This window comes from Telmatherina bonti (assembly GCF_933228915.1).
Source record: "Telmatherina bonti genome assembly, chromosome: 9".
In the NCBI taxonomy this organism is placed as follows: Eukaryota; Metazoa; Chordata; class Actinopteri; order Atheriniformes; family Telmatherinidae; genus Telmatherina; species Telmatherina bonti.
In genome coordinates, this window is record NC_136627.1 from 33,074,801 (window position 1) to 33,090,867 (window position 16,067).

General features: G+C 41.2%; 1 protein-coding gene across 1 annotated transcript; it reads left to right on the top strand.

Annotated features, from left to right (window-relative positions):
* The first annotated feature begins 56 nt into the window (after nt 1–56).
* Nucleotides 57–16,061, top strand: cep295 (centrosomal protein 295). Its single transcript, XM_079246065.1, has 29 exons — nt 57–426; nt 1,261–1,461; nt 1,838–1,962; nt 2,065–2,158; nt 4,558–4,671; nt 4,742–4,882; nt 5,075–5,258; nt 5,476–5,655; nt 5,767–5,997; nt 6,242–6,309; nt 6,780–6,983; nt 7,129–7,205; nt 7,309–8,041; nt 8,236–8,419; nt 9,329–9,511; nt 9,626–9,850; nt 9,959–10,056; nt 10,959–11,055; nt 11,249–11,470; nt 11,686–11,834; nt 12,486–12,921; nt 13,114–13,275; nt 13,419–13,921; nt 14,016–14,192; nt 14,297–14,357; nt 14,556–14,819; nt 15,542–15,638; nt 15,725–15,824; nt 15,936–16,061. The coding sequence occupies exons 1-29, from the start codon at nt 328–330 to the stop codon at nt 15,972–15,974; spliced, it is 5,448 nt and encodes a 1,815-aa protein (XP_079102191.1). The 5' UTR covers nt 57–327; the 3' UTR covers nt 15,975–16,061.
* Nucleotides 16,062–16,067: the final 6 nt, after the last annotated feature.

Here is a 16,067-nt window from a genome sequence, read left to right on the forward strand (position 1 = left end):
TGTACGGAACAGACACGGCGGGCAATTTGAACCACCGGATGTGACGTTTGGGACAAACCGTTCGCCGTTGTGTCACGTTGGCATAGCTTTGTGTAATAAACAAACCTTTTAATTAACCGGTTAATTAAGCCTACTGTTACCGCATGTGCCTTTAAAAATACTTGTCACATATTTCTGTATTAATTTTTTATTGCCTTATAGCATTGCGATGGTAGATATTGCCGGCATACATGGAAAAAAAAAGCTAGGCTAAGTTAGCCCTCACTGCTAACCGCACTGCTGTCCACCTTTCGACTTGGAAAGTTTTTGTAAGCAAATCTAAGAAATATGAATAGAAAAGTGTCTAAATTGAGACTCAGTCCCAACGAAGAAGCCCGGATAATACGAGAAGAGCGTGAAAGGAGGAGGAAGCTACGAATACAGCAGGTAATGTGAATTGAAGAAGTTTGTTTCTCGCGTTTGCCATGATGTTGCATTGAAGTTATTGTTCTGGTTTGAATGTTATGCTGCTCAAATATGCGCTGAATGTGAAATATTATGGGGAAATATTAATCACACACAGGGCTAAAATACATGTTTATGACATATCAAAATGGACAATCAGGAGAGTCAACTTTAGGTTCTCCAGATCCTCAACCCTGGACCTCAAGGCTCACTATCTTGTGCTCCTGCTGCAAAACACCAGGTTCAAATTATACGGATCTCCGATAAGCTCTGCATCATTTTCCTATTGAGCCATTAATTGGAGTCAGGTGTTTAGGCGTAGGGAAACCTAAAAAATCAGTGTGTGTTCAGGACTGGGCTCCCCCAACCCTAATTCTTCATTGTTACTGTCTTGTAAGTTTAAGATGTTTTGCACTTATTTAGAACAAGATGCTGGTAAGGTTTTCATTCATTTTAATGGAAGCACTTTTGTTTCGTCTTTATTATAAGGTGTTTCCTTGATGTATCTGATCTGGCTTTTTTGCAGAATGAAATAATCCTGATGTGGTGTTTGAACAGCGCTAACATCAGGGGACTCCAGTCCTGGAGGGCAAGTTTTTATTGTTTCTCTCCACCAACACAGCTGATTTAAATCAAATGGATCCAGCAGCTTCTTGTCAACCTATTTATGAATTCTGGTCAGATGTATTCAATGGATGGAGACAATAAAAACCAGCAGGATACTGGCCCTTGAGGACTGGAGTTTGACACCTATGGCTAACATGGTTCAGTTTTTAAGTCTCATAAAAAAAACCACATCTTTGTATTTACATGCAGGTGCGGGAGCAGCAGAGGTACATTGCGCTGCAAATCTGCCGAGAGGTTGAGCACAGACGGCAGCGTGAACTACAACAGCTGGAGGAGAAGCTGAGGGAGGATTGGGAGCGACAGCAGAGGGAAAAACTCCACACACTGCAGAGGTTATACCAAGAAAGCCTCCAGCTTCTGGGCCAGGGGCACAGGAATGCAAAGGAAAATGTAAGATAAAAAACAGACACAGCAGCTGTATAGTTTCATCATTATTGAGTGCAAACAAGACAGCCTGCAAAAATTCAAATTATATTTCAATCTAAATCAAATAAAAATCAAAAGTTTATTTATAAAGCACCTTTTATGCAACACCAAGGGCTTTACTTGATAAAAATAATTTCTGCTTATTAAAAATGAAGGCTTCACTCACCAAAGTATTAAACAGAAATACACCCCACATAATAATGTTCTTTACACATACACACACACATGCACACATACCCAAACCACAGAATAAGTTTTTAAACCAACTTAAGAGCAAAACCACCTAAAATAATTGTCCTTTTAAATTGATACTCTTTAAATATTGCTGTTCTTGCTTAAGGAACCTGACCTGGCTGCCATTGCTCAGAGGAAGGAGGAAAATCATGCCAAAGCAGAAGAACGTTATCGAGAGGCCCTGAAGGAGCTCAAAACACAGAGGCTTAAAGACCACGAGAGACAATCCCAGTGAGACATATGATACGCCTTTGCTTGTAAAATGTTTCCATGTTTGAATAACACCAGAAGAAATGGATACCAACGTCTTCTTCTTTGCTTTTTTTTCTGTAGCTCTATCAATGCCAGGAAGAAAGCACTGCAAGCAGAAAAGGAAAGATCAGTGAAAGTAGCCAGCCTGCCACCACCTGTCCCAAACACCACTCAGGTGATAATAATTAGACTGTTTTTAAATTGATCACAAACTCTTTGAATTTTTTGATTCACATATAAGGTAAAGGGTAACAGTTCTTATTTTATTTATTTTAGCACCAGTTTTAAAACAATGTGTTTTTCTACTTTCCTGCATAAGGAGCCTGGCCTTTAAGACACTATGATGTTCCCAGATTCTCCGGGTAGTCTGCCCCAGTTGGTGTGCACATTTGTCGCCCCCCCCCCCCCCCCCCCCCAAATATTTTAACAGCAGAGGTTTTTGTGCTGCTAAGAAGGAGAATTTCACATTTTACTATAATTCACATGTCTGCACCCATTACTAACGTGGGAACATACAAACAGAATACATATATATATATATATATATATATATATATATATATATATATATATATACAATATAATCCATAATGTTGCACAGCTGCAGCATGATGACCATGATTACCAAACAGATGTTGTGCAGTAATCTTTGCTATGCTGACTTGTACCGTCTTCTTCTGGATCTGATTGTGACTTAAACATCTACTCTTAATCTTTTTGTCAAAGTTGTGCAAAGTTTCATGATTGCAAGAGGAAAAACGTGCACTTGCAAGTATCCCTTATGTCTCCTCCCCTGCCCCTCGGCAAGTGTTAAGGAATTTTATAGATCAGTAGAGACTTTAGTTAAATCCTCTTGTTTTTAAGAAGAAAACTTCCACCGTTTTTCATTTAATTTATTCAGTTTATTAAACAGGGACATGGATCACAGAGGGAAATATGCTTTCTGCCAGATTGTAGCTCTCTTGAGATAATTTCCATCTGGAGTCCCTAAACACCAGGAGAAACTGGTCCCTCATTCTGAAAGAATCCCAACCTATTTGGAGTTATGTGCCAAATTAATGTTGAGTAGAACTAAGTTTCCTTCCGTATGCTCTTTATGAAGTCTGAAAACATGAAGGATTTTGGTGTTAGTGGCTCAGCAGTGCCTTACACTTATTCCCATCACAGCTCAAACTGTATTAATTTTTCTGTTTGACTTGCTGAACAAATTGGAAATGTGGCAAATGCTGAAGAGTTGTGGGATGAGGTGAGTGTTTGTGGATTGAAAGGTTGCTTTTAAAGTCTTGTACCTTTTTTGTATTTAGGTTAGTCTCACTATTAAGTCTCTCAAATCTAATGTATGTTAAACGAAGAAGAAGGATGATATAACATTAAGTGTAACTAAAACCACAATGTTTTAAATTTATCACTGTTGCTACTGTGCAACAACAGCAAAGCAACACTCGTTTTAAAGCAACACACCTCTGCTCGTTTTACAGCTGAAGATAAAGATTGTTTGCCCACCCCCTCTGTAACGGGCATAAAAGTACCTTCTTGACTAAAGTTAGGATTCCAGAGATGAAGCATTACATTCAAAACATTTTGAAGAGACGTCGTCTTCTTTGTTTAACAAAGGAAACTTTCTGGTCTTCCTAAAAACACTACAAACTCACTTCAGCTTTTACTGAACTCAGCTGCTCGCCTGCTGACAAAGACCAGAATGACTCGTATTACACCAGTTTTAAATCTCTCCATTGGCTTCCCGTGTGCATCCTAGTCAGTTTTAAAATACTTTAATAACTGAACTGTAAGTATTTATCAGACTGGCTTTTAGCTCATGAACCTCCCAGGGCTCCTAGGTCATCGGGGGGGGGGGGGGGGGGGGTTATTTATTCCTAGAGTCAGGACTGGAACATATGGAGTCATCTTTTAGCTTTTATGTTCCTCCCCTGCAGAACAGCCCGCCAGCTGACCTGAGGGCATCTAGGAGTGCTGATACTTTTCAGAGAAAGACTTGACTGTTTTAATTTAATTGATTATTTTAAACTATAATAGGTATTTTATAGCCATATTCTCTGCCTTATTTAATAGCATTTGAGTGCATTTTACCTATTATATTTTAAGGTATTTTTATATTATTTGATTTTTCATATCAATTTTCCAGTGTATAAGTCTTCCTGTTGAGAATGGTGGGGGTTAGGACAGACTCTGAGACATTGTTTTATGTACATGAGTGTAGGTGTGTCTGTGCGTGTTACGTGTTGGTTTATATGTGTCTGTATAAACATGTTTGTGTGTGTGTGCATCTCTGAGTTGCATTTCATGATTAATTGCTGTATGAATAAAATTGATTTGATTTTTCCTTGTTTAACAAATCTTCAAAGCTGATTTGTTTTGAGCGAATTCAGATTTTTCCTCAGAGAATCAGACACCCGAGTGATGTCAGTAAACAGAATACAGAATAAATAAACATATATACAGAATTGGATTAAGCGATTTAGAAAATGAATGAATGTACAGAATAAACCTTCAGAAGTCTAACAGATTGGATTAATGTGGGAAGAAACGTCACTATTTTTGTTCTTGCTCCAACAGAACATCGACCCAAAGCAGCCACGTGCAGTTAAGAGGTTTGATGCGAGCGCCTTTGCTGCTACACATTATCACATGCCTGAGAGAACTGTAGACAGAGAGGCAGACAAAACACAGGTAGGGCGGTATGAATCTATTCAGTCAGCTCTCTTACGATCAGACTTATTTAACCTTGAAACATCTACAGGCCAATGCCCATGAAGAGGCAGAGCTGGAGGCGAGGAGGCTGCAAGATCTACAGATGGAGGAGAAAAGGAAGAGAGAGGAGCAGCTTGAGAAGGCTCGTCTCAGAGGGAGGCAGGCTCTGAGGAGAGAACAGCTTGTACAGGTACATTCAGATGCAGTATTCTTCATTATGTATATCTCAGTCTGGGCTTCAAATGCTGCTTATTGATACCTTAACGACAACACAAGGCAAAGTAATACGACTGGCTATTTCTGTAAGACGTTGTAACATTTTCTGTCAAAGATGAGAAATGGTTGAGAGTTTATATGAAGCGGGACCTTGGTACCTCTTCAGGATCGTGAGCGTTTGCTGGTTGAACTGGAGCACATGCAGCAGACGGACATGCTGAGGAGAAGACAGCAGGTTTCTCAGATGCCGCCGCAGATCTTTCAGCCTCTCTACAAGAGACAAGAGACAAGGGAGGACTTCCAGAGGGAGATGGAGTTTGCTTTTGAGGATATGTACACTGGAGAGAGACGTAAGGCTTGTTCTGTGGTGTATTACCGGTATTTGGTGCGATTACATTTGTTGTGAATAATCAAACTGTTGGTTGCTCATACAACTTTCTTTAGTCGTTCAAATGATTTGGCTTTCTTTAAAAAGTCTTACTTTTACTCACATAGCAAACAATAGAAAATGTGAAACAACACAGTTTGCAGTAACACTGAAACATTCTCAACTGTGTCTCATCTCAGGGGTCAAAGGAGACCTGGTGGTGAAGCTAGTACCTGAGCCTCTTCCCAATCCTTCCATTGGCAGCCAGGACCAAGAGCTGGATGTTACTCTGGATGAGCCTGCCTTGCCTGAAACAGAAAATGTGCAAAATGACACTGAGCAAGGTGTTGGAAGCACTGAGCAGGAAACATCTGCTGAAGGTGAAGAAGAGCACTGGATGTGAAATTAGAATAAAAATCTCCTATCCAACAGACAGGCAAGAGTATGTTGCAACAAGGTCCTTCATCACTACAGTGTTTCTATACTTGCAGTGGAAGCTTCCAGACCTGCTCCTAGACGGGCTCTGAAGAAACTCTTGGATCGAATCAGGAGCCAAAGGAACGAGTGGACGAGCCACAGCAGTCGTGTCCCTGCAGCTAATTCACCAACCGTCTGCACGGATCAGATCCCAGAGCGAGAGACGACCATTGAAAGCGGCTCTATTCTCAGTGAGGAGACAGACAAACGGACCCCCATCGAGCTCTGTGGCCGCCGTTTGCCAGGTTAACCATTCACTGCCATTATGAAAAGCAACAAAAAACTGAAACGTTTGTTGTTTTATTAAAACAAAGGCTTATGAAAGGTTATGGTTCATAGTATTTTTTTTATATTTGAGTTTATGTATCCAAAATTAGTTTTATAAGTATTTTCTTTCTTCTTTACATCAGTTATTGATTATAAGTTTCACAAGTTGTTTTTTTTTATTCCAGAATGATATGTTGTTTTTCTTTTGTTTTCAACAACCAGCTGCAGCAGATGCTTCATCTCATGATGCGCTCATCAGAACACATGAATGTGAGGAAAGAAAGAAAAAGGTATGCACTGTGCAATTTGGACAACATTAACTCAGTTGTTAAAAGTAAAAACTTTGTTAAAAGACTGTCAGAGCTAAGTTCTCATGTTCTCTGTTAGCGGTGAATACAACCTGTGACACTACAGACTTTACCAGCTCATTTCAGCTTTTCATCTTACTGAATGCCAAAAAATTCTACTCTAACAAGCACTTGTAAATTGTGTGATAAAACTCAGGCTTTATACACCTGTTTAAGATGCTCAATTTCTGTTTGCTTTAGCAGGATTGCCAATTTTTTTTATTTACAATTAGCAGATATGAACAAGAAATGCTAAAAACAAGCAGTAAAATGTCTTATGATGTTTGGGTTTTTTTTTACCATTTGAAAAGCATCAGTTGTTATTTTAGAGTTTTGGGGGTTTTTTTGGCTTGACAATTCTTTGTGTTATGCAGTCAAAATAGTATTTTAGACCTGTTCTTGTTTTTGTCCAGGAAGAAGAGCTGGAGAGGGAAAAGCAGCAACAGCTGTGTTTGCTGGAGGAGCTGGAAGAGCAGAAAGCTGAATTAGAACAGATGCTGCTGGAGGCTCAGCAGGAGAGGGAACATCTGAAGGCTGCTGTGAACCAGGAAGAACAGGTCTACCAACCAGACAAAACCGGCCTGGACCAGGAGGTCTCATCTGGTTCAACCAGTGATGTAGGTCCCCTCAAGTAGAAGAAATTATTGTGAGAGATTTTGTCATCAGATTCTGTCCTGCATGAAAATTTTGTCTTACAAGAAAGTTTAATGATACTGTTTTCAGTATTTTATTATTTATATAATCTGTTTGTGCACTCTGCAGTTGGTAGCTTCTGCGGCTAAAGACGACCACACCAGAAGGATCATGGAATACCAGCAGCGGTTGTTGGAACAAAACAGGTGCTTTCCATCTTATTTCGCCTTTTGTCAACATACATATTCTTTTGAGTGGATTACATTTGAATCAGAAAGGTTTGAGATATTAACTTTTTCTGTCCTTTAGAATTCACCAGAGATCAGTGGAAGTGGCTCGCAGGCGTCTGGAGGAATACCAGCAAGCGCTGCGTATTCGCTACAACATGACCACCAGGTCATGTGTGTCTCCAGGCCTTGTTCACCCACCTCTGCATAGTACGCAGTTAGAGCATCTTCCACCTCATATTAAGCTCCCTAAAGCTCCCGTGGTGCCTGCATTTGCTCATGACAGACCGCAAGTATCTGTGGAAGTTGCCACCAGAGATTCTGACATGTTGGTCTCACCTCCTGGTCCTGCATCCAGTGCAAGCTCCAAGTTGTCGGATGAAGCTGTTTCAAAAACCCTGAGAACTCAGTCACCACATGTGACTGCACAGCTGACTGACAGCATCATGGAGAGAGTAACAGAGCACCTCCCAGTAAGACTGAGACCATCTCACCTCTTTCCCACACGGCACACAGCCAGCATCCCACTTCAGCCAACCTCTGATTCGCTCCGAGCGACTAGTCCCAATATCACTGACGGTGCACCTCTGGACCCAGCGCTCCAGTCTCGGTCTGTGAACATAGAGAGGCAGAAACAAGAGTGGCAGGAGGTGCAGAGAAGGGTGCTTGAACAGAAGGAGGCAGCGGTGCTGCAGCAGAAGCTTCAAGAAGAGGAGAGGCAGAGACATGAGGAGCAGCGAAGGAGACAAGACATGGAAATAGAGCAGCTGAGGAGACAAAAGGAGACGCTACACGCTTTGATTAACACTGAACAAGTAAGTAAAATCACTTCGTCTATCATATGTTGTTACAGATTAGATGGATGGTAGTTTTGCTTTACAAGTTGCTAAAACTAAACAACAGTAATCTGACACTTCCCTGATGTGAAACATTTTGCATCTGAGAATCTTCTTCCAACCAAGCAACATCTAGAAACTGCACATTCCCTGACGTGTTCTCTGACCCACAGCCAGTTAGAGACGCTCCTGATGACGTGTCTGCATCAGAGGACATCGGTCAGAAACGTAGGAAATTGCTTGCATCCCTGCTTAAAGCTATAGAAGAATCAAATGGAGGAAGTTTATCACATCTGGAGGATTCTGGCAAGAGAGATGTCTCCTTTCAGCAAATCCAGTCTGACTGTAGTGAGACAGGTAAAGGGTTCATATTTTCATCAGCAGCTTTTCTTTTCATTTTGTGTGTAGTCAGGTCACTTAAAAATGTTTTATTTATTATGATTTGCTGTTGTTTTGTTTTTCCTGTTAATCAAACTGCTGACGGAGGTCAACTTTAATTGCACCAAAAAGCAATGCTGCAGCTCTAAACCAGCTCTGGCTTTGTGTTTTGAGTTGTTGAATAGAAAGTAACTGGACTTCAAAATTAAAGTCTGCTGAAGTCACTACACTGTTGTATCCTGTGGACTGACATATTAAAGGCCAGGATTGACATATTGAACCTTGAGTAAAACCAGGAAGTCTACTGAAGCTGCATTAACTCAATGTGTAATAAATGACTGTATTTGGCCCAAACCTTAACAGATTTTCTGAGCTATTGAACTTAATATTGATGAGACAGAATAGTGCACTAGAGTGGTTTGAATGCTCAAGAAATCACAAATTGTCAGTCTTACAAGTCCCACCACAATGATTTAGGTTGATCCGAGAACTACAACCTCTCTATCAGGTCAGTTTTTTGGCTTGAAATTTCTCTCCTAGAATTCTGTTTAGCTCTGGTTCCCAGTGTCAAAATCAACAGATCTGATTTAGAACTAAAGGATCCTCTAAAACTCAATCCTGGTCTTCAGGATCCACTTTCCTGCAGGTTATAGAAATTTTCTTGCTTAAACTCACCTGATTCAGATTAATGGTCAAGTTCTTCGCAGGCGCTTTAGTGACATTAATTTCAGCCAGGTGTGTTAAAGAAACATCAGACATGACAGTCATATTCCCTTCTGTTGTAACATTTCGTTTTGGTCTGTTTGACTCTGAATCTACATTTATAAGATTAAATGTTTGCGTTGGAATTTAACCAGAATTGCACTTTTAAAAATTCTCCCCTTGAAGCTCCTGCTGCACAGATCGATCCTCCTCCTCCTCCAGTCCTCCCCTCAGGGCTCCACCTTCCTCGTGCACCGAAGCCGCCTGTGACACGCCTCAGGTTGGGCTTTCAGAACATGGTGACTGAACAGCATGAGCTCAGTGCTATTCAGGAAGTGGAGACTCCAGTCAACATTAGTCAAGTCGCAGGTCAGTCCAGCCTCAGAGATGTAAGTTTTTTGGGTTTTTTTTTTTTTTAAACCTTTATTATCCCGATCTAAGGTGAGTTGCATCAGTTTGTTAGCTGATGAATTTTATGTCTAGGTCCAGAAGATGATGTGGCAACACCGTCACACACCCAACACTGGGATCTACAGGACTCTTCAGATGCATCTTTGACATCTGACAAGACTCTGCAGACATCGTCTGTGTCCAGCAGTGGACAAGAGACGGCTGAAAGACGAGTCAGCTCAGAGAGATCCAGTCATTTTGTTTGGAGGGAGAGGCTGCTGTCAGGTGCAGGAACCTCTCCAGAATTATCAGACTCTGGTATGTAAATGAAAAGTGAAAGAGATGAAGAATAAAAACTGAACAGAAATGGGACATACAAATGGAAAATAAAGCTAATCCCCACAAATTCCTGCATTTTTTTTCCAGATTCTGTCCTGAAAGCAACCTCACTACTTTCCTCTGACTCTGGGAGAGGAGCTGACTTCTCTGGTCCTGCAGCCACCAGCTACATATCCATCATGGAGGTAACCAGGCATGTCAAGATGACTAAACTCGGTGCTGTCATAGGCATACAACAGCGATGATGATGTTGAATATCGGAGCAGATAAATTTCTCTGCATATTTCTCTCCCTGTCGTCTGAATTCAAATCCCCTCTGAGGTTCACATGCTGTGAATCAATGATGAAAACTAGCCAAATCTGAAAGCTTGGGCAATCTGTGCCCCAGCCAATGATTATGCTTGAGAAGCCTTTTTGAATGTGTGTAGGTGTGTGTGTTTGTGGTGGGAAAGTGGGGTGTGCTTGTATGTGTGACTGCCTTGGTGTTGAATGGAGGTGTGTGTGTGTGTGTGTGTGTGTGTGTGTGGGTGTGGGGGTGGGTGGGTGTATCTGTATGAATGACTGTTAGTCCAAATCTGTTGTTTTTGTGTACTGAGCAATGATGTGAATTATCTGAGCCTGAATTGTATTTATTAAATACATTTCATGATGGTTTCTACACTTGAACTGAGCTCTGTGTGTGTGTGTGTGTGTGTGTGTGTGTGCGCGCGCGCGTGTGCGTGCGTGCGCGCACGCCTATTTACATATAGATTTGAAGATTGAATTTGAAATTTGTCCAGAATATCAACATTTGTTGGGACTCTTGTGGTGGCAGCCAGTGCTTTAAGTGGGATGGTATGCAGCGGGATGCAGTACCGGTACTTTAAAATTCTAACCCTTTGCATACCGGGACTATTTTTTTTTACTATTTTGTTCCACTTAAAGCACTGGTGGCAACTGATTAAACAGATCATTTCCTTTTTTAAGGAACTCTAAATATAATAACATTTATTCATGTGTTGTCATACCATCTAATATACCACAGAACTGCAGGAGCATTCAGATATTTCTCTGAGCATGTTTACCTTTAACCCTCGTACTTTGTCAGTCTCCTCACAGACCTCCGGGGTCTGACTGCCTCTCCTCCACCACCATCTCCACCGGCAGCTACATAACCACTGACCCCGAGCAAAATGCCAACACTGGTGAGAATCACCATTCAGATTTAAGTAATCAGCGGTGTTAAAAAAAAAATAAAAAAAATCTGACAACTGGATTATGCAGTTTTAAGTCAGAAGATCAGATGGAAACTACAACAGAGGCTGGTTCAGTGTGGTTCAACAAGTAACGGTTACTGCTTACATGTGCTTGTGTCAACCTCTCCCAATGTTTCTGTAGATAAATCACCACACACCGCACACTGTGTAGAAGGACAAAGTGGACCACCTTTAAGTGATGCCCCCTCGCCATGTGGCCAAAGACTTGGAAATGAGGGAAGTTCGGTTTCCTGCAGACCTGGTCTTCCTGTAGACTTGCTGTTTAATGACAGCAGCATCCAGCACATTATTGACAGATACACGAGGGAGCTCAACCTGTCCCTCAGCACGGCAGGAATAAACGGTATGCATGATTTATCACGTGCAGACCTTGTTAACTGTGAAATAAATGAGATTGATGAATTGTCTGCTTTAGGAGGCTGAGAAAAAAAATTTCTTTGAGGTTATATGTGCTAAAATTTCCAACTTGGTCTGTTTTAAATCTGATCATTTAGAAAAAGTTGAATATTCAGATTTGAAGATTTGTTAATTACAGCTGTATTTTACATTTGATCACAGACAGTGAAGGCTCATATGTGGAAGAGGTTGGTTCTTCACTTTCTCGCCATACTTTGGTTCAAGACTTTGAGAGAGGAGCGGAGGATGGAAGTTCTGCAGGTCATCCAGCTGTTCTGCTGAACACAGCAGGAACACAGCAGGGCTGTCCGGTCAGTGATCCAAGTCACCTGGGAAAATGATCAGAAACATTTAAACCATGATGTTGAAAGCATGAGCTCTTGTGTTGTATGTTGTTTTTTTAACTAGTTCTTTTTGTTGTCTTGAAATCATTGCAGCTTGAGCACGTGTGCAGCAGAAACCTTGCTGTGCACCGCAGCTAAGATTGTTAGACACAAGATGATAACTACTAATTCATACATTCCAGTTTTGTTTTGCAGACATGAAGCAAAAGTGCAACAAAATGATAGTGATAATGTCTGAGTTTGCATGGTCATAAGTTATTCACTTTAACATTCAGAGTCACAACTGTGGTTGTTGTATACAGGGGCTGTATACTGTACTTATTAAAAGTTAGGAATGCCACTTGTTGGCGCGAAATTCATTATTTTACATTTTATAATTATTTTAAAGGGAAAGTATTTAAAAGGATTTTGAGTTCCAAAACTTTATATTTGTTGAAATGTTTAAGTTTCCATATGTCACTGGGAAGCTGCTAATTAGGCTTAGTTAGATTGAAGCCAGAGATGTGGAGGTTGAAAAAAGTGCCATTACACCACTTAAAAAGAGACAAAAAAAAAAGTTTATAGAAAAAAACTTAATATAATATTCCTAATGCTGCTGGTGCCTCGTTTTTGCTGCAGGAGTTTGATTTGACGGCCTCACACGAGCACCCCTCACTGGCTGAGCATCAAGACCAGGATTCATTCCAGCATCTGATTGGCCAAATGGCTGACCAGTCATCTTGCCTCATTCCTGAGCAGAGGGACTCGGCCCTGGAGCAACTGGTCGGTCAGCCGTCGGCTCATTCATCAATGATTAGTCGCCAGCCAGGTCTGCAGGTCTCACCGAGCTCCGATCAAGGCGGATGGGATTCTGCTCTGAGTCGGGTGATTGCTCGCCTCTCCCATCAGTCCAGCTCTCTTTGGATGAGTACAAGGCAGGATTTTTATGCAGGTCAGCTGATGGAGCAGATGGTATCTGAGCCATCATGGCTGACTGAAACTCCAGAGGGAAGTTGGATGAGACCCCTGGTTGCGGAGCTCGACCAGTCTGCAGACCAACACACTGGAAGCTCAGGTGAGTGCTGCCTGTGGAAGCTGGAACATTACGGTTTTATTTATATGCAGAATCCAAAAAATAGTAATAGTAAAAAAAAAGAAAGAAAAAAGTTAAATTAATGATCAAATTGCTGGTTTGCAACAGCCAATAAAATGGCTTCTTAATGTGTTGCCACACCAACGTGTCACTAAACTTATCTGCTGTTTGCAGAGGAAAGACGCTCCACTGAAGCCAGTATGCCATTAAACCAGATACTGCCTTCTGACGCATCATCACACTGCCAGTCTGTCTCCAACGTGAATCTACATCCACAGGACCTGACACAGCCGACCCACATCGCTCTGATGGACCTGGGCCTCCAGGGGACTGAAGGTGAAGTGCCAGATAGAAATGGCCTCAATTGATTATGTAGTTTGCCTATTTGAATAAGATATATATCCATCATTTCCAGTATTGATGGATATATCAAGTATTTATCAGTGGGAAATAACTGTTGTCTTTGACACTGTCTCCAGGCTTGGATTCATTCCACCCACTGCTGGCTGAAGTGACCCATAATGAAACCTCTGAGCCCTCCATGACATTTCAGCTGCCTGGACATGGTGTGCATGACACTCCCGAAGCACATCCAGCCAGCAGGGAACACAGTATTTCCACACCTTCTGTGGAGTCTGAAGCATCTCCTGAACATCTCCGAACAGAGGAGCCAAACCACTTCACAGCTTCGCCAGCCTTTTACGAATCGTTCTCCCAGCTTATTACCTCAGAGTGCCACCCACATGACTCTGCCCTCGAGAGGTCCCCTACTGGGATGACGGATGTGCATAAAACTGCTCTGATTCTGTCAAATTTAAGCATGTATGAAGATGTGGCGGTAGTGGGCACATCGCAGTCAGAGACGGGGATTTTGAACGTGCACAATGGTTCACCGTCATTCAGTGACCTGTGTGCACAGGAAGCAAAGCTAGAGCGAGAGGAAAAGCAGAGGGATGCTTTTCCTGCCACAGACAAGATATCAGTACGAAGATTTCCTTTCCCTTTTTATTCAGAGCACTGCATGTTTTTACAAGTTCTGTGCTTTAATCAATGACTAAGTTGTGACTTTATAACAGGAAGCAGCGAAGGAGAAGGGAATCCTCGAGCAGTCGGAGATAACGTTAGTTAGCCTGACAGACACGACGCTGCAGGATCAGGAGACTATCACTGAGGAGGAAGAGGACAAGGAATTTCAGGGAGAAAAGTTTCCTGATGAGTTCGGGGAGGAAAGACAGGAGCCCCAGGAGGCAGAGGTAACTACAGTATTGCTGCAATAGATCAGCTGTACGTACTGACTTTTTCATTTTAACTTGTACTTCAAGTTTATTTCTGTCTTCTGTGCACAAATGTTTTCTAGGGGTTTGAATCTCCATCAGCACCAAAGGAGACTCCAGAGGATGTCTGTCCATCACGTGCAGGTACAACCACTGCAGCTGCAGACTGAATTACTGAAATGGTTGAGCTTTACACCTAATACTGTTGATTTTAAAGATTAACATGTTCTGATTTTACTAGGATCTATCAATTGTAGATTTATGCTTCTATCCTTTTCAGACACAAAAGTAAAAAAAAAGTTGCGATGACATAAAGCTGTCCTCTGTTTTCCTCATGCTCAGTGACTGTGCTGGAGTTTCAGTGGGGCTCCAGCGGAGGGTTGCAGGACATGTTCCAGCAGAAGCGGGGCGCTCTCCTTCAAAGATCAAACCGCAGGGTGGAAGAAATCAAGACCAAAAGACTTCTGGCAAAGGGCCAATGTGAGAACAAAGTTCCATCTAAAGGAAGCAAACAAGCTGAAGGAAGTCAACAAGTCAAGTGTAAGAAGACCAACAACAAGCTGAAAAGAGAAGCTGCAACGAGAGAGCCACAGCTTCCCCCTGAAGGTACCTTAATACGATTCAGTCCAAATTACTCACCTTGGTACAATCGTTCTGGTTTGAAGAGGTAAAGCCACCATTGTTTTTAAGGGATCGAGTTGCGATCGTATTTCCACAATCATCGTGGCTTCTGTTGCCTTGGTTAAGATGTTAGATGTGGAGCGGTCAGCCCAAGTGGTGGTTATACGTTAGGGCTGTGACGATATGCTTTTGTCCCGATTCGAGTTAAGGAGCAATTCTCACAATTCTTCAATACTGCGGATTTTTGTAGATTAAAAATAACAAAAAAATGTACAGAACTTTTCTTTTTTTTTGCTAGTCTTCTTGATTCAATTTAGGAAAAAATAACACAGAAACCAGACCAGAAGATTAATAACAATAAAAATGACATTTTATATATATATATATATATATATATATATATATATATATATATATATATATATATATATATATAAATAATTTTTTTTTTTTTTTAAACAAAAAATTCCATTTTAAAACTGTGAATCAAAAAATCCTGACATTTGATTTCCCACTCATTATACACTGTCAAGTATGTAATGGTAAAGGTTACCTTTTATACCTGCTCTAACCAGCATTATCGACCACATTTTTAATAACAAAAGCAACTGCTTGTTGACCGCTGTGGGTTTTGTCTGCGATTAAGATGAAGTGGCATCTTTGAGTAAAATTTACTGACCTACTTCCATTCTCCCTTTTCCCATCAGACTGTGGTTCCAGTCCAAAAAATATGGATCAGGTAAAAATCTGCACTCCAGAGCAAAGGAAACATAATCTTTCTCAGATGCACCAGAGAACTCAAAGGTACAGCATAGTACGAGCTTCGTCTACACTGCAGGCATGTTCCTGCTGTAAGTGGACTGAAGGTTTGTGTGATCACATCTCTGCAGACTGTATGAGCAGCTGGAAGAGGTGAAGCATCAGAAAGCCATCAGGAGCAGGCAGGAAGATTATGCAAGAAACAGACAGAAAGCTAAGGAGTTCCACAAGGTAAAATTTAGTGTTTTAAAAAATGAGCTTGACTGAGAGCTGCATGCATAAACATTGTAGTTTCAAGAAAAACAAATACCTGAATTCATTTTGTGTGTTGTCTTTCCACAGAAGACCTTACAGAAGCTTCGTGCCAAGCAAGCTCGATGACTCACTGAACATCCTAAGTTTAAAAACTTTTCACGTTGAATTTAATTTAAAATGTATTAATAAAGTATTTAAGTTATTGAATCCCACATGCTT

Bases quoted from the DNA above. Each gene is read 5' to 3' on its own strand.
- cep295 (XM_079246065.1), top strand. From the start codon at position 328: ATGAATAGAAAAGTGTCTAAATTGAGACTCAGTCCCAACGAAGAAGCC. The intron at 9,851-9,958 runs GTATGTAAATGA...TTTTTTTTCCAG, and splicing joins TCCAGAATTATCAGACTCTG to ATTCTGTCCTGAAAGCAACC. The intron at 11,471-11,685 runs GTATGCATGATT...ATTTGATCACAG, and splicing joins CAGCACGGCAGGAATAAACG to ACAGTGAAGGCTCATATGTG.